The sequence below is a fragment of the Peromyscus maniculatus genome, chromosome 13 (assembly GCF_049852395.1).
Source record: "Peromyscus maniculatus bairdii isolate BWxNUB_F1_BW_parent chromosome 13, HU_Pman_BW_mat_3.1, whole genome shotgun sequence".
Lineage (NCBI taxonomy): Eukaryota > Metazoa > Chordata > Mammalia > Rodentia > Cricetidae > Peromyscus > Peromyscus maniculatus.
In genome coordinates, this window is record NC_134864.1 from 53861365 (window position 1) to 53888537 (window position 27173).

At 39.7% G+C, this 27173-nt stretch overlaps 1 protein-coding gene across 4 annotated transcripts in view; it reads right to left on the bottom strand.

Moving 5' to 3' along the window:
* Nucleotides 1-3696: 3696 nt before the first annotated feature.
* Nbeal1 (neurobeachin like 1) overlaps nucleotides 3697-27173 on the bottom strand; it is a 148268-nt gene continuing 124791 nt past the window's right edge. For all 4 annotated transcript variants that reach the window (XM_076550315.1, XM_076550313.1, XM_076550312.1 and 1 more), the window contains 11 exons: nucleotides 27048-27145; nucleotides 24004-24120; nucleotides 19667-19756; nucleotides 18729-18838; nucleotides 16659-16831; nucleotides 14357-14451; nucleotides 11521-11637; nucleotides 10983-11144; nucleotides 9971-10119; nucleotides 8503-8638; nucleotides 3697-7044 (listed from right to left, as the gene is read on the bottom strand). In XM_076550315.1, the coding sequence (XP_076406430.1) occupies nucleotides 6943-7044; nucleotides 8503-8638; nucleotides 9971-10119; nucleotides 10983-11144; nucleotides 11521-11637; nucleotides 14357-14451; nucleotides 16659-16831; nucleotides 18729-18838; nucleotides 19667-19756; nucleotides 24004-24120; nucleotides 27048-27145 (1349 nt within the window). In that variant the 3' untranslated portion in view covers nucleotides 3697-6942. The remainder of the gene's footprint in view (nucleotides 7045-8502; nucleotides 8639-9970; nucleotides 10120-10982; nucleotides 11145-11520; nucleotides 11638-14356; nucleotides 14452-16658; nucleotides 16832-18728; nucleotides 18839-19666; nucleotides 19757-24003; nucleotides 24121-27047; nucleotides 27146-27173) is intronic.

Genomic DNA, 27173 nt, shown 5'->3' on the forward strand with positions numbered 1-27173 from the left:
GAAGGCAGAGGCAGATGGATCTCTGAGTCTGAGACCAACCTAGTTGACATAGGTACTTCCAGGCCAGCCAAGGCTATACAGTGAGAATCTGTCCCAAAAACCAACACACACACACACACACACACACACACACACACACACACACACAAAAGGAACATTAAAGCCTAATTCTCAACTTGACTACACTATCAAAGAGCCTGTAATTTTAATATAAGGTCAACAGAATATATTACTTAAATAAAATCTTAATTGGAATAAGACTTCTCTTTTGTTTGTTTGTTTTTTGTTTTCCGAGACAAGGATCCTCTATATAACAGTCCTGGCTGTCCTGGAACCCACTCTGTAGACTTGGCTGGCCTCAAATTCACTGAGATCTGCCTGTCTCTGAGTCACCACCACTGCCTGGCAAGACTTCTTTTAAAAATAGTTTGTATTTCAATCTCAGCTAAATCCTCGCTGTTCTCAGTCTCATGTTACATTGCTAATTTACCACAGCACTATAAAGCAGTGAAACACGTTGTAACTATTCCATGAAAGTTACTAGGAAGCCATTATGAAGGAAACACACAGCAGCAGCCCTTCTTTAACAGTAAACTTTGAAAATTATTTACTCATTTTTGAAATGGAAGTCTTACTACATTGTCCAGGCTGATCCTGAACTTCTCAGCCCAGGTGATCTGTCCATCTCAGTCTCCCAAGTAATTGGAACCATGTGCATGTACCACTTTGCCTAATTTCTCAAATGATGAAATCTGGCTATTGTTATGCTAATATATGCAAGATATGTATTTTCAAAGTTAACATGAAAACTGTATCATAGAGAAAAGAATATTGAATCTGTGACTTTCATCTTGCTTTATGCATTACGGAAAGATATATACCGCTGAATTTGTGTCTTTTTATTTGACACTAAAAGAATTATCTTCATGTGTCCAAATCCTGCAGTGTGTTTAGAAACTATTTCTGTGTGGTGTCAGTAAAGATACCAGTCAAAGAAAATCTGCCTAATGAGTAACTATGATAGCCAAAAGGACTTCAGTTGAGAATGTGGCCATTTTTACATGAGGATTTTTATAATAAATAAAACCACATAAAATTTTTATATTATATACTTCATGGCAGCCAAAAGGCAGAGAAGAGATATAAATCCTATATTCCAAGATGGTCACATGATTTTCAATAAATAAAAATGTATCTGCAATTTAGGCACATATTCACTTATATACATTGTATGTACATACATATAATTTTTGAGACCTGGCATTGATTAAAACCAGTGAAAAACCTAAGTAGTACCAAGGCATAGCCTATTTATTAATCCCTACAGACAAGTCTGATCTGCGACCTCAGATTAGGAGCCATGCTCTGAACTGAGGGTGCAGAGGTCAGTGGTAGAACCCTCCTCCTATGTGTGAGGTCCTATGCTGTCCCAGTGCTGGGGTAAAGAAGCCTACCCAGGACCCCAAACCCAGGGCTTCACACGAAAGCATTCCATCACTAAGATACATCCCTAGCCCAAGTCTAAAAACCTATGAAAATTAAAGAATATGCTTTCATAGTGGAAGAACTCTACTCATTACAACTGCTGTGGACATCTTTCTATGTGCTGTGAATATGTGTTGCTCTGACTGGTTGATAAATACAGCTATTTGGCCTATGCAAGGCAGCTTAGAGGCAGGCAGGAAGTCAAAACAGACAGGAAAAGAAAGGAGAGGCAAGGAGATAATGCCAGCCGCCACCACCAGAAGCAAGATGTAAAGATACCAATAAGCCATGAGCCACATGGCGAAGTATAGATTTATAGATATAAATATAAGAGCTAGCTAGCAAGAAGCCTGCCATGGCCATAGTTTAAAAATAATATAAGCCTCTGTGTTTACTTGGGTCTGAGTGGCTGCAGGACCAGGCAGGACACAGGAATTTTATAAGTGGCTGTGGGACCTTGGTGCCGGCGAGCACAGGAAAACTTTTAGCTACATACAACTTCAATACTACAAGATATCTGATTCTGTTGTTCTTTTAGCACTGATTACTAATGTTTTTTATTCTTGCCTAACATGCACAAGGCCCTGAGTTCAATCCCCAACACTGGAAAAAAATTTAATCTTTATCAGTGTGGGAAATATTGACTGATAGGCATTAGGAACTAATATTAGCAAACAGACAATGTTATTGGAGTAAATGTTAATTATAATTTTCAGATATGAAAGGTCTAAAGAGAGTTCATGGTAAGATTAATAAACTTTTCAATAATGAAAAGGAAATACAGTGGCTCTGTCCATATGAAACAAAGACACTACGATACTGGGCGGGGTTGGAGATAAGCACTGGCATTGAAAATGCTTCGTTTAAATTATGTAAGTAATATGTGAATATGTAAATAATATTAAAGGCTGATAACACTGTATTGTTATCTAATGCCACCAGGAAAAGCACTCTGAGGAAATTCTTCAGAACAATGTCTATATGGGATCATCTCAAACAAACCCAATGCTACGTACATGACACACACACACACACACACACATTTTAGGAAAATTACTGAGACTAAGTACCTGCTGCCAATATAAAGATGTTTAAGAATGCTCAGTTATTGGGAAAGAATAGTTTGTTAGAGACAGAACACTTACATCAAGGTTTGGGTCTAGATGAAAAATGAAAATAACAGGTAAAAATAATACATTTCATTTTGTACATACCACTCAAACACAAAAATGGGGTTAAGAAAATGGGTTTAGCCGGGCGGTGGTGGTGCACGCCTTTAATCCCAGCACTCGGGAGGCAGAGCCAGGCGGATTTCTGTGAGTTGGAGGCCAGCCTGGGCTACCAAGTGAGTTCCAGGAAAGGCGCAAAGCTACACAGAGAAACCCTGTCTCAAAAAAAACAAAACAAAACAAAACAAAACACAAACAAAAAAACAAAAAAAAAAAAGAAAGAAAATGGGTTTAGCAATTTGAGAAGTGAGAACACCTTTAGACACACACATCCCAGATACATGGAATTATGCATTTAAAACTTTGTTCATACTCAGTTTAGTAAAAGGACTCACATGGTTTTGTTTGGTTGGTTTTTTTGGTTTTTCAAGATAGGGTTTCTTTGTGTAACAGCTCTGGCTGTCCTGGAACTAGCTCTGTAGACCAGGCTGGTCTACTCACATGTTTCTAGTGGAAAGGAGGCACAGATGATGCTATTTATTTTACAAACAAATATTTTAAAGGAACTAACCTCTCAAAATTCAATGAAAAGCTTTCCTTAGAGATATCTTTAGTAAAAATAATGTTGTACTTACAGACAAATGCCATGGCCTCTATCATCACTAAACAAAAATTGACACTCAATTTCACTTTCTTAGCATGTTTGAAAAGGAACACAAAGAAGAACTGAGTCAACTTCCATGTCTAAATTCTCCTTTTCTGGGGCGTGCTTACTCCTTTGGCAGAATGCAGCATTTCCGTGTGTGTCAGCTCTGTGAAGAAGCCCACAGAAGAACGTCACAAGGAAAGAGCAGCTATGACTCTGCAGACACTCTGCTCCCACCGAAGGATGCTGCACTGTGACTGAAGGAAAGTCAGAGAAACGTCCTTCACAGGTGACACTGGCTACAAAGAGTTAGTGCTAATCTTTATTTCTGCAGTTCCCTGACTTCCCTGTTCTTCAATTTTACCTAAGTAATGACAGAATACTGACTGGGGGGAGTTATATATTACATTTTTTTATTCTCTTAAGTACATATAGTGATTGTATACATATGTATACACACAGACAAACACACACACCACCACCAGCAGCAACAACAGCAAAACAACTTCTGACCTCACTTTCCAAAGTTAAGAACATTATCTTAGTATAAATCTCTCATTACCAAGATGCTAAGATTTTAATATTCATGGTCACCACTATCAAGAAACAAAAGCAGATGAGAAGTTCTGAAAAGATGAGTTGACACCAACAGTAGCCAACTTGAGATTTGATACTCATTAACTAAAATATCCAGCTATCAATCCATTCTAATAATTTCTTCCACTTACACTATAGATATCTCTATGGATAACATTTACATTCCACTCTGTAAAAGTTTATCTTCCCAGTGACATTATCTAGCAACTTTTAATTTCATGGATCTACTGTTTACATGAGGAATATATTACCAGATAATAGTCCCAATAGATTTGCTTATTTTAATTAACACAAAAGTTCATTCTTGGCTGGGTGGTGGTGGGGCACACTTTTAATCCCAGCATTCAGGAGGCAGAGTCAGGCAGATCTCTGAGTTAGAGGCCAGCCTGGTCTACAGAGGGAGTTCCTGGACGGCCAGAGCTACACAGAGAAACCCTGTCTCGAAAAACAAACAAACAAAAAACAACAAAACAAAAAGTTCATTCTTCAAGAATATTGCTGGTATTTTCTAAATCTGAAAACAATTATCAGGAATAAGTCTCCTTTTAACATCTAACACTGGTCTGGGCCAGACCTCTGTGAAACTGAACAAGGCGTCACATTCATGTTATAAGGAAATAATGTTTGTTCAGTTTCCCACTAAAAAGTAGCACAGTCCAACACCACATATGTAGGATTGCTTTTCTCGGATTACCAAAGTTTCTGTGATTCTTAAATAAATAAGATAATTTTTAAATCCAGTATTAAGTGGTTTCAAAAACAAGGAATTTGTGGATAAATTGACAAAAGAAACCCTTACCAAGTCTTGATTTAGAGTCAGTCAGTATCTGTCTGTGTTTTTTCTGTCTCTCTTGTCCATGCTAGGAAGTAAAGCCAGGCTCTCGAACAATGTAGGCAAGCGGTCTACTACGCACTGAATACTAATCATTGCCCGGCAGTGGTGGTGCACACCTTTAATCCCAGCAGAGGCAGGAGGATCTCTGTGAGTTTGAGGCCAGCCTGATCTACAGGGTGAATTCCAGGACAGCCAAGACTACACAGAGCAACCCTGTCTCGAAAACCCCCCAAACCAAGAAAAAAATCACCCAATCATGTTGGTTCTGACTTGAACTCCCTAAAAATGTTTATGGGGATAGATGGCCCCGGAGGCACCATGGCTGTAGCACCTGAGTGTGGAGGAGGGAAACGAAAAGAAGAGATGTTTCATATACCGTAATCCCCTCTACAGACTTGGGAGACTCCAACAAACTCTTAAAGTCTTTCAAAAAGGAAATATATTTACACAAATTCTACTTTTGTACCAGTTGATTTTAGTGTTCTTTGTCTAAAACACAGCTACTTTTTCCTGAATCAGACAATTTTAACCGATTAAACAGAAAGTGATTTTGCAGTGTTTTACTAATCCTGACCCACAAGAAACCAAAATGTTGGAAAAATTTCCTAAACATAATCTTTTACATCTGAATTTTTTAAAACTTATTTTATGGGAGTATAAAGAAAAAAGACCCCTGGATACTATGGTCAACAGGAGAGAGAAAAACAGAAAATCAAAATTTCTTCAGGATTCAACTGAAAAGACAGTTAGGTATAAGGAAATGTATGAGCAGCAGAATAAAAAAGAATATAATTCTGAAAGGCTACCATTGTAAAGTCATTTGTTGTTGCCCATAGATCATTTTAAGAAAGCCATGCAATAGTCTTTCCTGAAAATAGCCTCAACATATAAATTTCTGTACAACTTCAGAGATTTACAAATCTTCCCAAAGCCTGTGGAATCTCAGATTACCAATACTGGTAGTTGTAAAACTTCTTTGACCTAACTCAGAAGTCAATTTTGCAAAAACAAATAACAATTACTTAGAATTCCAAATGAAATCAGTCAGCCTTTTTACTTCCAACATTAAATCTACAGTACTATTTAACAACCTCTAACACAATGGCTCTCCTCCTGACGGGGTCTATGACAAGCAGTAGACAGCTTACTTTACCTACACCATTACTCTGGATCATGAAGTCCCACTCCATCTTTCAGGACCTTTAGAACATTACCGACAACTCATGATCATCAGAGGAAAAGTGATTAACTACCAAGAGAGCACAGTTTTTGCTTAACAAAGACAAATTCACAAAATACTGAATTTCACAGACGTCAACTGTGCTGCAAATGTTACTCAAAGGACTGGCTGGCCACAGCCACAATTAGCATTTCTGCTTAAATAAACTATTAATGAAATACACTTGTAAAAATTATCTCGTTTTTCTTTTTCCTGTTCAATTTCTGTTACTTAAGGATAATAATGCAATTAAATATTTTTATTAGTAATATATTAAATAGTAGGGGCAGGGAAATAAACTAATGTATTATTTCAATATTTATATTTAATTCAACTGTGCAGACCTGAAACTTTTGAAAACTCAATTGTACAACAAATGCCTAAAAGGTTATATTTTTAACATCATGGCAAGTAAACGGTAAAATGATTATCTAAAGAATACATGAAAAGCCACATCTCTCAACTCTCCATTATCTATACTACTTTATTGGAAATGTCTTAAATTTTGCTACTTAGATTAAGGGAATTCAATCTAAATATATAATATTAGAAGTTTGTTTTTAAAAATGGATTGAATGATTTAGGAATGGGTTACCAAATGGAATCAAATATATTTTCTCAATTCAATTTCACTACTGGTTAACAAAACTTGATTCACTGTTGATGAAACTTTTAAAATGGCTTTCGCACAATATACAACTTTATTTTTACTCTTTATTTATGTATTGAATTTTTGGGATAAGCCTTGCTATGTAGCCCAGGCTGTCCTTGAACTTAAGATCCACCTGCCTCAGCCTCTCAAAAGTTAGCATTACAGGCCTGTGCCATAAAGTCCAGCTCCACCTACACCTTCACAGATATCAAACTGTGGTAATCCTTAATTATTTTTAGGATAAAACACTTTAGACTTTCAGAGAGTAGAGAGATGTAGCTAAAGTGACAAAGCAGTAAATGAAGCTCCGTTCTCCATCACACAAGGTGGAAATAACAATCACTTCAGATCTTGGGTATTATATTCGGTTTCTCCAGCTGAAATCTGGCTGAGCCGCTTACTAGATCCCCACAGTTTTCGAGAAAGCTGACCCGAACGCATCTGTTCAAGGTAATACAGAGAAATGAATAGATGTTAAGGAAAAATTAGGATACATAAAATCAATATATATGACACTGAGTTTGTAAAATGCAGAACAGGTTTTGGTAGCAAAATCACTAACATGTTAAAAGATTCTTGATTAATAATGAAAGCCACTTATTTACTGCAGTACAAGAGACTGAACTCAAGGCCTCCTCTTGTCAGGCAAAGACTCTAGAGCACGGAGCTATATCCCTAGCCATCTTTGTACCTTCTGACATAAAGTCTCACTAGTTGCTTGACCTGACCCTGAGCTCACCCTGTAGGCATGCAGACCTTTAACTTGTGGTTCTTCGACCTTAGCCTCCCAACTAGTAGAGATTACAGGTGTGTACCCCGAGAGTAGAGTGTAAGCAGAATGTTGTGTAATTATCAGACTAGCAGGGGGAAGATGGGTACGATTACTAAACTCAGTGTTGACTGGAAACATGTTTACATGTTCTCACTCTTTTCAAATATGTATGTATGTAAATGAGTATCTTGCCTGCATGGGCACCACATGCATGCCTGGTGCCTGCGAAGGTCGGAAGGGTGTGGGTCTCCTTAGAGCTGGAGTGACAGGTGGTTGTGAGGAGCTGTGTGAGTGCTTGAAACGGAGCCCCTGCTCCCTGCAGAGCAGCAATGCTGGGCTGCTGGGTCATCTCTCTAGCCTTTCCCTGGGGTTGTTTGGAGAGGGACCTTGCTATAGGCCTGGCTTGCCTAGAACTTACTATGTAGACCAGTCTGGCCCCCAAATTGTGGTGATTCTCCTGCCTCTGTCTCCCAAGCACTGGAATTACCGGTATGCACTACCACACCCAATTAATTTCTTCTCTTGAAGAAACACCTACAGATACCATATTACATTTCTCAGAAAAAGCTAAGAGTGTCTAAAAAACATGCAATGACTAATTTAATTCTATAGTAAGTTTTCTGGGAGAATCACTGGGCTACCTGGAGTAGAGCCATTAAGTTTTCTGAGGAACAAATGTCAGATCTATGAAAGACTATTAACCAAGAGAATTTACCGTTATCATAACCTCACTGAGAGTAAGGATGTGGATACAAGATATTTGCAGTTCTAGATAAAAAGTGATGCCTTTATATAGCCATGCTTGGTATTTATTAAATCAAATCAATCCTACTGTTAGAACCTGTATTTTATTTTCTATAAGAGCCTTTATGCCTCAAATCTGCACAGTACTCTTGAGTCTTGGAGTAAAATAATTTTCTTATTCACACAGTGATACCAATCCACAATCATGCTTTCAATTTTATCATAGTATGAACACTACTGATTAACAACTTTATACTTTGGCTCTTTCTGAAAAGTCAAATTTATGTTTCAGTTTATACATAATGGAGACTTCTGAATCAGCTAGAATAAAGGACCAAAGGAGCCCACAATAGTAAGGAGAAATCCATGATGCTGAATTTTACCTCGGCTGGCTTGCCAACACCCACTACAATCAATTTGCCATCTTCTAAGCCCACAAGAATGTGGCTGTACTCTTTGGTTACAGAAACACAGTGGATAGGTAATCGCATGGTTAATGGAGTGACGCTGAGATTCAAACTAGAAGAGATAAAAACCAGACACAGTTACATGCATATAGGATGGATGCACAGGTTATACACGGGAGGTAACTTCATTATCTAGCTCTGCATCCCAACTTTACAGATGTCGGATTTATAGGCACACACTGCCATATCCCCAACTATAGTTCAATTTCTCATAATTTCCCTAAGTTCATCTCCACTTGAAATCCTATTAACTCTTCAACAAGACTCCTCTGATCATGCAGATCCTAGCAATTGCTAGTCTTCAGCATACATTGCTTCCTTTTGTTGTTGTTGTTTGAGATAGGGTCTTGCTATGCAGGCTAGGCTGACTTGGAACACACAATCCTCCTGAATGTGCTGCCTTGACTGGCAACTTCTAAAGAGTCTTCAACCCTTCAGGGTCAATTATTATATTTAAACACCACAACACTGAGAATATAAGCTTTCATTAAATGCTTTTATCATGTCGACTGATAAGTGAAAGGTGAGTAAAAAGTCCCAAAAGAAAGTACATGTATGTGAATCTTTGAGGTTAATAAAACAGGTCTATTTGCTTTGTCTGATAGTCTATTATAACAAATGCCTGTGGTTATTTAATGACTAGAAAGTAGAGAACCCAATGTATAAGTGTGTATATATATGAACTAAGAGTTCACTGGTTTTGCTAATTTGCAAGTCTTCTTGTTAGAAGATTCTTAAAACGTGGATGATTTAAAAAAGGAACGATATCATTGGAATAGGTAATGAGTCCTAAATGCTGATATTACGGGTATATTCCAGCATGCTCAGAACACTGCTGCCTCTTTTGTCTGTGTGACTTGCACGTGTGTGCATGCCTGGTGCACACATGGAGTTCAGAGGACGACATCAGGTGTCTGTTCTCACCTTCCATCTTTCATGAGACAAGATCACTGGTGGTTTAAATGTAATTGGCCCCCATAATCTCATAGGGAGTGGCACTATTAGGAGATGTGGCTTTCCTGAAATGGGTGTGGCCTTGTTGGAGGAAATGTGTCACTGTGGGGGACGGGCTTTGAGGTTTCCTATGCTCAGGACACCACCCAGTGTCCCAGTCAACTTCTTGTTGCCTGCAAGATGTAGGACTCTCAGCTACTTTTCCAGCACCATGTCTGCCTGCACACTGCCATGCTCCCCGCCATGATGGTAATCGACTGAACCTCTGAAACTGTTAAGCTGCTCACATTATGACTCTGTGTGTGTGCGCGCACACTGGGATTAGAAACCACACCCTCATATTACAGAGCAAGCACTACCACCTTCGGAACCACCTTCCCAGCCCCACGGCGACCTGTTCTTCGACAGTTTGAACATTTTAGTGTCTTACCCATGAAGCTCTCTTATAGACAGGAGCCCTTGTAAGCTGCCAGTGATAACATGTTCTCCAATTATGCACATGTCTGATATTTGCTCATTCAGGACTTGAGACCCCAGGTACCTTCCATTTACAGAAAACACATGTAACATGTTCTTATCCTATAAAGAATTAGGAAACTTTAAGGATTTTGAATAAAAGCTGAGTTTTTAAATTGTCAGTTAAAACTAACATAATTAGTAAGATTTTTGGAATAAAAACATGGCTGCATTTAAAGAAAAAGGATACAGACAGTATCAGATTGACTTGAAGTCATATTGCCATGGAAACAACTAAGAGTTAAATAAAAGAGTTAAAATATTCTCCAGTCCAAAAATATTCCACATTCCTAAAAAAGATGCTCCTGATACTTAAACGCTTTATTACTAAAAGGAAATGAATACATAGAGTTCAAGTTTATTTCCATACTGTCTTACCCACAAAAGAACTTATGCTGGCTATCACTGCTACTTACAGCTCATGACATTCCTCATATCAAAAATTAGGGTTTTTGCTGGGTGGTGGTGGCACACACCTTTCATCCCAGCACCCAGGAGGCAGAGGCAGGTGGATCTCTAAGTTTGAGTCCAGCCTGGTCTACAGAGTGAGTTCCAGGGCAGCCAGGGCTACACAGAGAAACCTTGTCTTGAAAAACTAAAATATATTTTAAAACAAATGCTTTGAAATTGCTATGTACATGGGGTTGGGGATTTAACTTAGGGCTCCAGGCTTGCAAGGCGAGCAGTCTACCAACCAAGTTATATCCTTAGCTATAAGATATTACGTTTGAAACCATGTATAATATTGGGCCAAAAGAGATCTCTGAAACAAAATATGAGGACGAGACTGTAGCAGAAGTTTATCTAACAGTGAGAAAGAACAATGACACCACAGGAAAACAGCCTCTTTCATGCTGTCTCTGCAGTGTGGGGGGGAGGGAGACATGAGTGATGACCTGCACCTACTGCAAAGAAGTGCTATATACCTTGAGGGTGGACTTTTCTTCCAAGCTGGAATAGATGACGATGTGTCCTTCCCAAGATACAGCCAAACCGGGAATGGTCAGGAACAGGGAACTCTCACAAGGCGGTCGTAACGTCCTCATGTACTGACCTTTCTGAATGGTATGTATAATCACAGTGCCGTCCTACACACAGGAGATGTCAAAGAATGAAAAACACCAAACAAAAAAGAAACGGCAAAGTGGCTGGATAAAGAAATGTGGGAAAGAAACTGAAGAAATAATTATCCCATAAAGGACTTACATGCTTTAGGTAAAACCCTAATCTTGGAATTGTAAGTAGTATTTTATCTTGTAGAGTGCCATCTTCCTTAACTAGTAAGGCCAGTAAGATCCCCACATACAACACAGCCTCTTTTAAATTTATTCTTTCTGTATTACTCTACTTTAACAATGCGTAAAATAAATATTAAAAAGTTCTATTTCCATAAACAACTTTTCAAATATAAATATTGTTACTCAATTTATAGAGAAATATTGTTTCTTCAAGGTGCAATCTTACCCTTGACCCTGACACTGCCATGTCAAGCTCAGTGCTGATGCCCACACTCAGTATCTCATCAGTGTGTCCGTAAAGGATCTGAAAAGGCTTGGACGCTAAGCCCACAGGAGAGCCTCCCTAAAATTAAAAAGAAAATAAAGGTGAAATGGTGTCTTGCTGTTTGTTCCCTCTGCTCCCAAACCTCTTGTTTTTGTTTTTTTTTTGTAACCAAGTTTATACTGTACTCAAACTTCCTCTTAACAAAGTAATATGACAGGTAGGTAGAATCACTGAATTCACTCACACTAATACTCAGCCCAAGACTTAAATGGAATGGTATCAATGCTGACTTCTTAGATTAATTTTTCCAAGATATTTGCTCTTTTAATCTACATATTTATTCTTCCTTAAATTCAAATAAACATTTTATATATGTGAATACTTCTTAGAGCAGCAGTTCTCAACCTGTGGGTCACAACCCCTTTGGGAATCGCATAGCAGATATTTACATTACAATTCATAACAGTGGCAAAATTACAGTTATGAAGTAGCAATAATTTCATGGTTGGGGGTCACCACAACATGAGGAACTGCATTAAAGGGTTTCAGAATTAGGTAGGTTGAGAACCACTGTCCTGGAGTCTGTACTTTAGGGACCTCAATTATATTTATTCTGATTTGTCTTTAATTTTTATTATTATTTAATTTATATGTAAGTGTCTTGTGTGAATGCCTGTGGAGGTCAGAGGATAGCACTGGATTCCCTGGAGACAGAGTTACAGGCAGCTGTGAGCAGTCTGATAGAAGTGCTGGGAATCAAACCTGGGTCCTCTGGAAAAGCAGCAGTAAGTGTCAATCACTGAGCCACATCTCTAGCTCCTGTCTTTAACTTCTATAGCAATCATCCTTTTTCTTAATTTTGTATGTATGCATGCACAGTAGCCTTACTCCCTTGAGACAGACAGGGTCTCTCACTGAGTCTGGAGCGGTTTTTCACATAGCCTGGCTGGTTGTCCAGCAATCCTCTTGCTAGAAATCTAATTGTGCACCATCATTAATGATGCTTTAAACATTTATTAGGACTTCAGGCATGCTATGCAGATGATGCAACACTGAGCTATGTCCTCAGTCTTTAAAAAAACGATTTTTGAAACATAAGTGTTGCTAAGTTACTCAGTTTGACTTTAAACTATCACTCTGTAGCCAGGCAAGCCTTGACTTTGTGATGCTCCTGCCTCAGCCTGAAACTGCAGGCTAATAATACAATTTATTGAAGAAAATTTCTCTAGAAAGCCTTTGTCACTAAAACAGCCTTGTTTACATTTATTCTATATTCAAAAGAATGTCAGTTGTGTGTCATATTGTTTTATTCGTATTTATTTTAGATAAGTCTGTCTAGAACTTCTGTTTCTATATTACACACAAATTCTCCTGTAAATTCTACTCCGAGATACATGTGATTTCCCCTATATACTTAATTTCCCTATATACTTAATTTCCCCTATATACTTAATTTAATATTTACAAATAAGATCATTCCTGTATCAAGTAAAGTAACAGAAAACTTTACAATTCAAGGGAAAAAAGAAACATTAAATTCATTTTAAAAAGGTTGCATTTCTAAATACTAAACATGGTAATCATAAAACAAAAAAATAATCTTTTATTTAAGAATACAGAAAAAAAGCGAGGCCTTGTTTAAAAAAAATTATAGTATTAGCAAATAAAATACAACAGCAAAATGTGGTATCAATAAAAATAAGCAGTATTAGTTCATTACATGAATTCAAGGCAGTTCGAATCTAAGAAATTTTGTAATTTACTGCATTTAGAAAAAGGAAACTCTGAAAGCATTTATAGAAGAACAATGCTAGAGGACACTACTGGTGACACTGATGAAGTGAGGGTTTTGTGTGAGAAGGTGTGTGGTGCGTGTGTGTGTGTGTGCGTGTGTGTGGCGGGAGCTGGGCATGCATGTGTGGAAACCAGGGGCTGATGTCATGATATCTTCAATCGCTTCTCTTTCTTGTTTTTAGGACAATCTCTCACTGAACCTGGCTCTTGTCCTTTCCATGAGGCTGGCTGGCTCCTACACTGCTGGGACTCTCCTGCATCTGCCCCTGCCCGGTACCAGAGTTACAGGCACACTGATATGCCTGCCCTATTGTTACATGGACGCTGAGGATCTGAACCCAGGGCCTCATGCTTGCGCAGCAAGAACTTACCTACTGAACCGTCTGCCTAAAAGTTCTAATAAAAACAAATGTTCACTTAAAAGAACCCGAGGAAAAAGTTGTAGTAAAGGAAGCATGAAAGAGGAATCTGTCTAAATAAACATTTAGTTACTAAAGCAAAAACACTGTGGCAGTCATATAAAAGTAGGTAATTGGAAAGGAATAGGGAGCCTAGAAAAACATTAATTGACTGGGTAAACAATACTTGCTTTCTACTGAGTCATAGTGATGTATTATAAAACACCAAAACTATCAATATTGTAATTATCAATACAAGAGGCAAAAGAGAAAATGAGGTGTGGACAGCCTGTTAACAAGGTTAGAAAGCATTAAAAAAAGTCCTCTCTAAACCAATGTCATAAGAAAACAACAGAGAGAAGAATACCTGCAACTTCTACAGTTCCACCAGAAGGACAGGAGGAATGCCATTATGTTAGTTGGCAATGAGTCAGTTTTGGTAACTACTAGAGAATCAGCCACGAATCAGACACAAAGCTAGAAAAGAGCGGTGCTTCAAATAGGTCAGAACTCAGAACACAGAAAACAAAACTCTCAAAATGTCATTTACTACCAGAGAACAACCTGTCACCCCAGTCCAAGAACATAGAAGGTGTTATTATTACCTGTTGTGTTATTTGCCATATCATACATGTAGTGTCCCTGGAACCAGAAATCAAGTGTATTCCACAGTAATCTGTAGCTAAGCAAGTCACAATATCTGTTTGAAGAAAGAAAAAAATAAAATGGGTCTGTTTTGACAGAACAGAACTTTAGGGCAATCTCAGTTAATGTTCAAATTATCACTAAGGCAGGCTGGCAAATGGCCCAGCAAGTGAAGGAAGCTGCTGCTGAGACAGGGGACCTGCACCAGTCCCTTTGGACACACATCGCAGGAGAGACCAGACGCCGGCAAGCAGTCCTCAAGTGCACATGCGTGTGTGCCCATGCCCATACACAAAATAATAAAAATGTGACAAAAACATCAGGCCAGAGTAACAGGACATCTGCAGGGTCACAGTCATCTGGAGAGACTCCTGAGACCTCTCATTCGGGTGAGATGGGATTGCTAAGTGTTTAATGGTGGCTGGCAGCATCGTGGAGGGTCAGAGACCTGAGAATGGACCTGTAGCTATGCTTTCTGCTCCCTCACCCCATTCACATTCTCCTCCCACTGGAAAGTGCTGTCTTATGGAATGGATCCTTAAAAAAACAGTACAGGGGCTTGACAGATGGCAGTTAGTATTTTATGGATTATCTTTCAGAGAACTTAGGTTTGATTCCTAGCACCTACATAAATGCCAACAACTATCTGTAACTCCAGTCCCAGGGGATCCATTGACCTCTTTAGACTCAGCAGGTGCTGCACACATGTGGTATACAGATAAACATCCAGACAAAACACTCATTCACATACAATAAATAAATAAATAAATAAATAAATAAATAAGTAAATAAGTAAGTAAATAAATAGAAAAGACAGGACATATATACAGAAAAATATGCAGGCAAAACACTCAAACACATACAATAAACAAAACAAACAAATAAATAAATACAAAAGACAGTACATATTATGCTGCAAATTCATAACATAAAAAGCAATTTCCAACCGGGTAGTAGTGGCACACACCTTTAATCCCAGCACTTGAGAGACAGAGGCAGGCAGATCTCTGTGACTTTGAGGCCAGCCTAGTCTACAGAGTGAGCTCCAGGACAGCCAAGGCTACACAGAGAAACCTTGTCTCTAAAAACAAAAATGAAAACAAAGAAACAAACAAAACTCCCCCCCCCCCAATTTTCTGGAATAGTCCCATAATCAGCTACACTAAGTGATACCTTAGAAATCACCAGTAGATGTAATCAGATTGTTGACTACCTTAATTGCCATCAGAAATAACTGATTTCCAGATGCAGATGCAGAGATCCACAGCTAAGTACTGGGCTGAGCTCCAGGAGTCTTTTGAAGAAAGGGAGGACGGATTGTAGGAGCCAGAGGGTCATGATGGGGGGACCCACAGCTGACCTGAGCTCATGGACTCTGGACCAACAGTTAGGGAGTCTGCATGGCACTGACCTAGGCCCTCTGCATGTGGGTGACAGTTGTGCAGTTTTGGTCTCTTTGTAAGGCTCCTAGCTGTGAGATCGGGACCTGTCCTGGAGCTTAGCTGGCTTTTGGGAACCTGTTCCCCATGCTGAACTATCTCACCCAGCCTTGACACAAGAGGAGGAGCTGGGTCCTGCTTCAACTTTGATGTGCCATGCTTTGTTCAAGCCCATGGGAGGCCTGTCCTTTTCTAAAATGGGGGGGGGGGGAGAAGGTAGGGATGATGACTGTGGTCAATATGTAAAAAAAAAAATGTTATCTAAACAAAATAAAAACAAAAAAATCACCAGTAGAGTTAGCAGCAGACTCCATTACCCTCATTTAACAAGCTTATTGAGAAAAAAACTTTTATTGTTTTTATTTCTCTGTGTAGTTTTGGTGACTGTCCTGGATCTTGCTCTGTAGCCCAGGCTGGCCTCGAACTCACAGCAATCCACTTGACTCTGCCTCCCAAGTGCTGGGATTAAAGGCATGCACCACCACCGCTGCCCGGCAAAACTTTTATTCTTATACCAAGGCCTGAAATACTAAGATGTACCAGGTTAATATATATTCAGCAATTTTATCTGTCATACTTTACTGTTAATAAAGTCCTTATCTAATGATGACAAATTTTATTATGTAGACACAAAATCATTATGTCTACCATATAACTTAATAAAACTGGGTTTAATATCTTCTAATGTAGTATGAAAACATATTTAATGTACATGGTGCTTGAATGCACCCCCAACATACTAAGTATCCCTTACAGGAGCATGTGCCACTTCTACACAGTTGAAAACACAGAAGAAGAAGGTTTGTGAAAAGTTCATTCTTACCTATGTGTCGGATGTTATGTGAGACAATTTTGCCTTTGGTAAGTGACATTACTTGGATACTATTATCCCAGTGTCCAGCACTGAAGAGCAACTTTGCATCATGTGACACCACAAAAAGTTTGGAAGTAATTTCCAGCCCTGGAGCAAAAGGACCATTCACAGTTCGCTGAGCTCTGTAAACACAATTGAATTTTAGAATTTTCCTTAAGAGATCACTTAGACGATTACCAACAGTAAAGTACCTCAGACAGGAGGATGGTACAGTATTGAACCCTAGCACTCAGGAGGCATGAAAACTGTTAGTTTGAGGTCAGTCTGGTCTCCAGAGTGAGTTCCAGGACAGTTACGTAATAAGACACTGCCCAAAAACAACAACAAAAACCCAATAAAGACTATTTGTAAATAGTAAAGAGTAATTTGACCATTCACCATTTCCAATGTAATATTTTATTCTACATTTGTTATAATGGGAATTTAGCAATGTCTGAATGCCAAATACTGTCAGGTTATAACTTAAAACCAGAGAGAAGGGGAGGCAAAGTGAGAAAGAAGAGGAAATTGGTGTCTCAGAGCATTACTTTAAAAATCACAGGAATCACTGGGCGGTGGTGGTGCACACCTTTAATCCCAGCACTCACAGGGCAGAGGCAGGTGGATCTCTGTGAGTTTGAGGCCAGCCTGGTCTACAGAGTGAGGTCCAGGACAGCCAGACCCCAGGACAGAGAAATCCGGTCTCAGGAAAAAAACCAAAACCCAAAAACAAAGACAAAAACCTCCCAGCAACAACAACAACAACAAAACCCATTAGCTGTCCATTACTAAGCCTAGGAACTGTAGCCATGAGATTGGATTCTCCAGAAGAGCTGCCAGCCAAAGTCATGCTGGGATCAAGAAAAATGGGCCTTGGTGGTTCGTGTTACTGGAGTTGTATCCATGCTAGTGGATGTCCACACAATCCAGAAGAGAATTTGACATTGCTGCTGCCGCTGTTGCTGTTATAGCAATGGCGACCACCGCTGCTACTGTCTCTGGGATTACCATTTCATAATTGCTTACTACAGCTAGCACAGTGGAGACCCTGGCAGCAAAAGTAGCTACCACAGTTAGTTAATCTTCCATTCTATTGGGCATGATAAATTTAATTCAGTAGTTATATACATCTCGATTGGCTTTGAAAATTATAAATTTATAAACTCAAGTTTCATTTGCTTTTGGGATATTATCTTACAAGGACTCCAACGTACAGTATGGCTCATTAAGGAAGGGAATGGCTCAGCTGCCTTTAGCCTACTGGCTATGGGTGAGATAGGACCTCTGTTGGTCTTTTCTGTATCAAACACACAGATTGCAAGCCCAGTGCCACTTTGAGATCTTTGGCAGCAGTTAACTCTGCAGCTCACACAATTGAGCCTGTATGATAATGAGTATTCAGAGACAGGTAATGCTTGGCCGGGGGGGGGGGGGGGGGGCGCTCACCAACCTAAGACAGAGCGCCTGTGTGGCCTGGGCAGGCATCTCCATGATGGGTAAGGTGACCTGCTGACGTCCCACACAACCCAAGTCAGAAGCTCATTTTTTAATAAAAGGGAGACCTGTGGGTTCCTGGCCCCCATTTTGGGTTACTGTTGCATTGCTTGTGGACCTTGACCTTGATATCCTCCCAATGCTAATTCCTTGCCAAGTTCCACCCTCCTGAATGCTTAAGGGAAGATCCTTGTCTGTGTATCCTGAATAATGGGCGTTTACAGCTTAGATGCAAGATTGTAAAACATCAGTAGCAAACTTCTGCCCTCCAGGGTTCTCCCATTGTGCTATAAGCCTATATTTAAGACCTCCCCCCTCCTTCAATAAATGACATTCGGCATATATATATATATATAATTGAATGAATACTGCAAATGTAATCTATGAATATCACAAATGTGATTAATATCATGAGTGTAATTAATGAATATCATGAGTGTAATTAAAAAAAAAAAAAAAACCAAAACACAAAAACAAAGACAAAAAACAAAAAAACAAAACCCCAGTAACAACAACAACAAAACCCATTAGCTGTCCCTTACTTACTTCGGGTTAGTCACAGTTTGATCCTTGATGAATGTGAAGTAGTTAGAAATGTTTCTGTCATAAGGTAGCCATCCATGGGTTCCAATAACATAATTCATGCTAACTGTTACCTGAAAAAAGAACATATGAAAGCTGAAATAAATAAAAGATTAAAGAATGTGGCTAAGAGTAATCAGATGCTCACAGATTTTGACATCCATCATTTGGAGACCAGTGTAAGATACATAAAACCAAATCTTAAATAATTCAAGTGGAAAAACCTACTTACAGCTTACAGTAAGAATAGTTGTTTTCTTTAGCTAATTACTTTTCATCTTAACTTCTCAGGTCACTAGCATTAGTGTTAACATTCAGAGGAAACTGAAGCTACCTTTACCATGACAAATAAGATGTAACTATCACTTAGGCCAAAGAGGAGAGTTGACAAACCGTTACAATGTCCCTGAAACAACAGTATTAGTGTGTACTTGATTTTAAGAGAGAAAAGCGGCCGGGCGGTGGTGGCGCACGCCTTTAATCCCAGCACTCGGGAGGCAGAGCCAGGCGGATTCCTGTGAGTTCGAGGCCAGCCTGGGCTACCAAGTGAGCTCCAGGAAAGGCGCAAAGCTACGCAGAGAAACCCTGTCTCGAAAAACCAAAAAAAAAAAAAAAAAAAAAAAGAGAGAGAAAAGCTTTTTATTCCTTCAATTATAAAACAACATGTTACCCAAGCCCCGATTCACGTAACTTAAAAAAAACATTGCTTTTACCAGTACTTGGAAGGCAAAGGCACGCGTGCACACCGTGCACACCGTGCACAACACACACACACACACACACACACACACACACACGATGAAGTTTAGGAATGTAACGGAAATATTTTTACATTCATTCCTATTTCTGGTAAACTAATGAATACAGACATAGCAATATGAAATAGGTATATATCAACTTACCAGTAACTCAGGGCTGCCTTGAGACATAAAAGAACGAGATTGATTTTTAGGGATGATGGCCTTTAATAGAGGAATACCATCACTAATTCCCTGTAAAATAAAAGGCATTTAATGGCTGGTTCTGTTCATTTTATTAGGTACTAATTATTGAAAATTTCTATTGTTTAGACAGGGATCCCTACAATACCTAATTTTACTCTACCTGATCATGTAATAATTTAATATAAAATGTGGGAAAGGAATTATATGCCATGTTTGAATAGCCAGCACACGTGAATAATCTGAAACCAATCCCTGTCTAATTCCAGTCCTCTGTTGGGAGCAGATGGAGATGCCAAGGAGCAGCAATTAGTTAAAACAGAATTTTTAGGATCTTTCCCTGCCCCCGCTGTACTGACACAAACATAATGCACATGTAGTAAGTTAAATGAGAAAGTTGTTTATAATTTATAGGAAAATCTTTTAGGCTTTACATCAAAAACATTAATCTGGCTTCCCTGGCTGGAATCACAAATGGCTCTTGATTCACTATTTGAAGAGAAAAGCAGTTTTTATGGGTTTTATAACATTATTTATTGGAAGCCGGGCGGTGGTGGCGCACGCCTTTAATCCCAGCACTCGGGAGGCAGAGCCAGGCGGATCTCTGTGAGTTCGAGGCCAGCCTGGGCTACCAAGTGAGTCCCAGGAAAGGCGCAAAGCTACACAGAGAAACCCTGTCTCGAAAAACCAAAAAAAAAAAAAAAAAAAAACATTATTTATTGGATTTCATAGCACTATTAGTTCTTATAGCCCTTTTAGAATAATATCTGGTACATGGTATATATTCAGTAATGTTATCCATGATAAACGTTAGCTGTCATTTTGAAACTACAGACACATCAGAAAAATACATTCAAATCATTGTTCTTTTGCATTGTGGTAAGATGATGGTAATTGTTTCCTCAGAATGATATTTATGTTCGGATCATAATATATGATTTTCACAACATAAGACTTTCAGAAAGAACCTCAGTTAACAAAATAGATCAATGTTCACTCCATTTAATTTGATGTTGGCTCTTGGCTTGCTGTATATTGCCTTTATTATGTATAATCCCTTGTATCCTTGATCTCTCCAAGACTTTTATCATGAAGGGGTATTGGATTTTTTCAAAGGCTTTTTCAGCATCTGTTGAGATGATCGTGTGATTTTTAAATAGAGCGAAACTCAAAGCAATTCCACTAAAATCATGAACAAGACAAGGCTGTCCTGTCCACTCTCTCCATATCTATTCAATATAGTACTTGAAATTCTAGCTAAAGCAATAAAACTACTAAAGGAGATCAAGGGGATACAAATTGGAAAGGAAGAAGCCAAAATATCCTTATTTGCAGATGATATGATAATATACATAAGCAACTCCCACAATTCTACCAGGGAACTCCTACAGCTGATAAACACCTTTAGTGAAGTGGCTGGATACAAGATTAACTTAAGAAAAAACATCAGTAGCCCTCCTATATACAAATGATAAATGAGCCAAGAAAGAAATCAGGGAAACAACACCCTTCACAATAGCCACAGATAATATAAACTATCTTAAGGTAACTCTAACCAAGCATGTGAAAGACAAGAACTTTAAGACTTTGAAGAAAGAAATGCAAGAAGACAGCAGAAGATGGAATGATCTCCTATGTTCACGGATTGGTAGGATGAACATAGGAATAATGAACATTTTACCAAAAGCAATATACAGATTCCACACAATCCCCATTAAAATTCCTATACAACTGTTTATAGGCCTCAAAAGAACAATACTCAACTTCATATGGAAAAACAGAAAATTCAGGATAGCTAAAACCATTTTGTACAATCAAAGAACTTCCAGAGGTATCACCATCCCTGATTCAAGCTCTACTACAGAGCAATAGTAGTAAAAACCACATGGCATTGGCATAAAAACAGACAGGTGGATCCATGGAATCCAATCGAAGACCCACGTGTAAATCCACACACCTATGGACACTTGATTTTTGACAAAGAAGTCAAAATTATACAATGGAAAAAACAAAGCATCTTCAACAAATGGTGCTGGTCTAACTGGATGTCAGCATGTAGAAGAATGCAAATAGATTCATATCTATCACCCTGAACAAAACTCAAGTCCAAGTAGATCGAAGACCTCAACATAAATCCAGATGCACTGAATCTGATAGAAGAGAGAGTGGGAAGTAGCCTTAAATATATTGGTACGGGAGACAGCTTCCTGTATGGAATACCGACAGTGTAGGCACTAAGACCAATGATTTATAAATGGGACCTCCTGAAACTAAAAAAAGGCTTCTGTAAGACTTTAAAAGGCACTGTCAATAGGACAGCCTACAGAATGGGGAAAGATCTTTACCAACCCCACATCCAAAAGAAGGCAGATTTCCAAAATATATAAAGAACTCAAGAAACTAGACATCAAAAAAAAAAAATTAAAAATGGGTTACAGATATAAAGAGAGTTCTCAACAGAAGAATGTTAAATAGCTGAGAAACTGTTCAATATCCATAGCCATCAGGGAAAAGCAAATCAAAACAACTCTGAGATACCATCTTATACCTGTCAGAATGGCTAAGATCAAATGCTGGGTGGATGTGGAGGATGTGGAGCAAAGGGAACACTCCTCCACTGTTAGTGGAAGTGCAAACTTGTACAGCCACTTTTAAATCAATATGGTGACTTCTCAGAAAATTGGGAATTGATCTACCCCAAGAACTGCCTATACCAATCTTGGGCAATACCCAAAGGTGTGCCCACAAGGTCACTTGCTCAGCTGTGCTCATACCAGCTTTATTTGTAATAGCAAGAACATGGAAACAACCTAGACATCCCTTAACTGAAAGAATGGATAAAGAAAATGTGGTACATTTGCACAATGGAGTATTACTAAGCTGTTACATGAAATCTGCAGGCAAATGGATTGAACTAGAAAAAAAAATTTGTCCTAAGTGAGGTAATCTAGACCCAGCAAGACAAGCATGGTATGTTCTCACTTTTAAGTGGATACTAGCTGTAAAGGATAACCATGCCACAATCCACAGAGCCGGAGAGGCTAGGTAACAAGGAGGGCTCAAGGAGAGATGCATGGACCTCCCTGGGAAGGGAAAGAGAATAAATTTCAAGGGTGGACTGGGATCAGGTGGGGATGAGAACAGGAGGGATCAGGTGGGGACCTTTTAGGGACAGGGTAAAAACCTGGTGCAAAAGAAACTCCCAGGAATCTACAAGGATGACTCTAAGACTCCAAGCAACAGCGGATATGTAGCCTGAACTGGCTGTCTCCTGTGACCGGGCAAGAGTCCTAGTGGAGAGACTGGGACATCAACCTAGCCACACGACCTTTGACCTAGTCTGTCCTGCCTATGGGATGCGCTAGGGTAAGGATGACACAGAGACTGTGGGAGCGGCCAACCAAAGACTCTTTCAGCCTCAGACCCATGTTACAAGAGTGAGCCCACCCCTGACACTGCCTGGAGCACCAGGACCCAGAGGCTAAATGACTCAGAGGCCTAAGACAGAACCAAACCTGACTGGAGAAAAAAAAAAAGTCTATGCTATACTCATAGACTGGTGAATATCCCAATTGTCATCAGAGAGGCTTCATCCGGCAACTGATGGAAACAGGTGCAGACCCACAGCCAAACATTAGGCCAAGTTCAGGGAATCTTGCTGAAGGGAAGGAGGAAGGATTGTAGGAGCCAGAGTGGTCAGGACATCATAAGGAAACACAGAAAATCAACTAACCTGGGCTTGTGGGAGCTCATAGAGTCTGAACTGACAACCAGGGAGCCTGCATGGACTGACCTAGGTCCTCTGCACATGTGACAGCTGTGTAGCTTGGTCTTCTTGTGGGGCTCCTAACACTGGGAGTGGTGGGAAGTCTCCAACTCTGTTGCTGGCTTTTGGGACCCTACTCCTCATCCTGGGTCACCTTGCCTACCTTAATACAAGGGGAGGTGCTTAGTCTTACTGCAACTTGATATGTCATGTTTTATTGATATCCATGGGAGGCCTGTCCCTTTCTGAAGAGGAATGGAGGAGGAGAGGTTGGGGGGATGGACTGGGAGGAGGGGAAACTGCAGTTGGGGTGTAAAATAAATAAATAAAAATAAGGTGAAGAGAACAATAAAGGAAAATACTTGAGTTGACCTTTGGCTTTTCACAAGTACGTGATACAACTATAGGCCTGTGCAGATACACACATACCACTCTAGTGGTACAACTACAGGCAGGGATGAGCACACCCACACACACATGTACAAACACAGCACTGGAGAAAGGTCTCCGACATTACCAAGTTGGGTTTTACCTCTATAAAAAAGGACTTGAGTTCAGGGAGGTGCTGGAAGAGGTTTAGGGTTGCGACTTCTGTCTTGGTCTGCTTTTGTATGGCTTCTTCTGCTGATAACCTTGGAGGGTGTGGTTCCTTCAAAATAATTTTAAGGAAAAATTTCAGAGTTCCATGAAAACCTGCCCGTGTTCACTCACACACAGTGGACTGTTCTAAGAGAATGCACACTAGGCACTGTTAACAACTCCAGGCCATGGGCTTAGCTTATCCAACCCCAGCAAATCTGCCATCCATCCTTCTTTTCTACAGACATCTCACTTCTACTTGAAAGTTGTTCTTATTGATATCACTCCTGTGTTTCCAGATCAGAATGATTTTTTTACATGCTCTTTCACCAATTATTTAGTATTTCTTAGTTTCTTTTTTCTCTTAAGTATCCATTGGTTATTGTGATCAATCTTTCCCATCCAGCCTATAGGAATCTTTTTCTTCTAAGTCTAAATTCCATTTTATTGATTTTCTGTGTGTATGTGGGCATGTGCATGTCACAGTGCATGTGTGGAGGTCAGAGAACAACCTGCAGGAGTCAGTTCTCTTCTCCACCATGCTGACATGGGGTACTGAGTTCAGGTCAACAGGCCAGGCAGCAGGTGCCTTTACCCACCGAGTCAGATACAGAATTAAGTATATTAATGTTAATTAAACATAGTGATAACATATTAAATACCTTATTACTATTCCAAGGGCACAATTAAAATGTGTAAGAGTTGTCCTTCTAAAGATACAGTAACATACACCTGTAATCCTAGTGTTTGGCAGGTAAGAGTTCTACCAAAGAATCACCAATGCTGACTATCCAAGTGCTTAGAAGACTAAGGCAGGAGGAATTGGAGTTTGAAGCCAGCTACAGAAAGTTCTAAGGCAGTATGGGCTATATAGTAACGCTCTGTCTCAGAAAGAACACAAAACAAACCAGGGAGGTGCAGTTCGATTCTTCTGCCTCTATTACAAAATATTTGATAATAGGCAATAGATGTGACACTTAAATATGAGGTTTTAATACTTAAAAAAAACAACAACATCTTTATTTTAAATAACAGGCTGAGAGTCCTAACCTTGTCTGATCTTCTTTAGTATGTGTGTTGATTGAGCCTGAACTTGGACGTTGCACATACTAAGTAAGCATTCCTGGACTAAACTACCACCTCAGCCCCTTGTAATATTTTTAATCACAACAAAAACTAGTGTTAGGGAGGTAGCTCAGAAAAGTACTCATCTAGAAGTAAACATAAGGACCTGGGTTCAAATTTACAGGACCCTTGTTTTAACAAGGCCAGCCAAGGTGGCCAGCCAGCCTCGCCTACTCGATGAATTCTAGGCCAGTAAGAGATCAGGGTTGAAACCAAATGCTGGACAGTGTCAGAGAAGGACGCCCCCGAAATGAAACGCTGACCTCTACAAGCATGAACACACAGGGCAGGATAACTGCCCTGCCAGTCAACAGATCAGCTCTGTTCTTGTAAAATAACAGGAGTTAAAAAAAAAAGTAGAGCTCAAGCCTGGGGCGGTGGTGGCAGTGGTGGAGCACACATTTAATCCCAGCACTCAGGAGGCAGAGGCAGGCGGATCTCTGTGAGTTTGAGGGCAGCCTGGGCTACATAGTTCCAGGACAGCCAGGGCTACACAGTGAAACCCTGTCTCAAACACAAAACCAAACGAAAGGGAGAGGTGGAACAAAACTAAAGGCTCTAATCAGAGCCCCACCAAGAGCTGTTTTATTCTGAACTGCGTATGTGTTAGGAAAGAGCTCTACCACTGCACTATATTCCCCACCCTTTTTAAACTTTTCTCTTTGACACAGGGTCTCACTACGTCGGCCAGGCTGGCACTGAACTCACAGAGATCACTGTGTAGCCCTGGATGATTGCATTTATCCTCTGTTAAGTTGTAATGTGCTCATGTAATTGAGACTCCTGATACTAGGAAGACTGATGTATTAAGTAGAGGGACTTCAAATGAAGTCTAGAACTGAATCTCCAAGAGATAGTAGTGCTGTTGTTTTATTTTTTTGTTTTCTTGTTTTGTTTTTTTCCAGAGCTGAGGACCGAACCCAGGGCCTTGCGCTTGCTAGGCAAGCGCTCTACCACTGAGCTAAATCCCCAACCCACTGATGTTGTTTTAAAAGAAGAAATGCAATCATAAAAATCAAACACTATCAAGTACAATTTTTCTAGGACTCTACTACTCTTCAAGTCTCAGAATACTTCGAAACATCATTCTAAGCCAGCAGTTCTCAACCTGTGGGTCGTGAATCCTTTGGCTAACTTCTATCTCCAAAAACATTTATACTACAATTTATAACATAGCAAAGTTACAGTTATGAAGTAACAATGAAAACCATGTGATGGTTGGGGGTCACAGCATGAGGAAGGTTGACATTGTAGTTTGAATGTATTTGGCCCCCATAAGCTCACAGAAAGTGACACTATTAGGAAATGTGGTCTTGTTGGAGGAAGCTGGATGACGTGGGCCTTTAATGTAGACCTGGGGGATGGAGGCCACACCGTCTGTTGGAAATGTGTCCCTGCTGGGGTGGGTTTTGAGGTCTTTTTCTCAAGCTTTACTCAGTATGACTTGTCAGTTGACTTCCTGTTGCCTCTGAGTCAAGATATAGGACTCTCAGCTCCAACACCCCATCTGCCTGCATGCTGCCATGTCCCACCATGATGGACTGAACCTCTGAACTGTAAGTGAGCCCCTTCAATTAAACGTTTTCTTTATAAGAGTTGCCGTGGTCGCCAGGCGGTGGTGGCGCACGCCTTTAATCCCAGCACTCGGGAGGCAGAGCCAGGCGGATCTCTGTGAGTTCGAGGCCAGCCTGGGCTACCAAGTGAGTTCCAGGAAAGGCGCAAAGCTACACAGAGAAACCCTGTCTCGAAAAAACCAAAAAACAAAAAACAACAACAAAAAAGAGTTGCCGTGGTCATGGTGTCTCCTCACAGCAATAGTAAACCCTGACTAAGACAGTTGAGAACCACTGCTCTAAGCTGATGATAATTTACCTTTAACAGCTGACAAGGTGTTTGCCCAAAATTATTAATCATCCCTTCTAAGGCTTTTCTTTCCTTTTCATCTGTTAAGGCATCAAGATCTACAGCACCTAAAACAAGAAGCAATCACTATTGAGA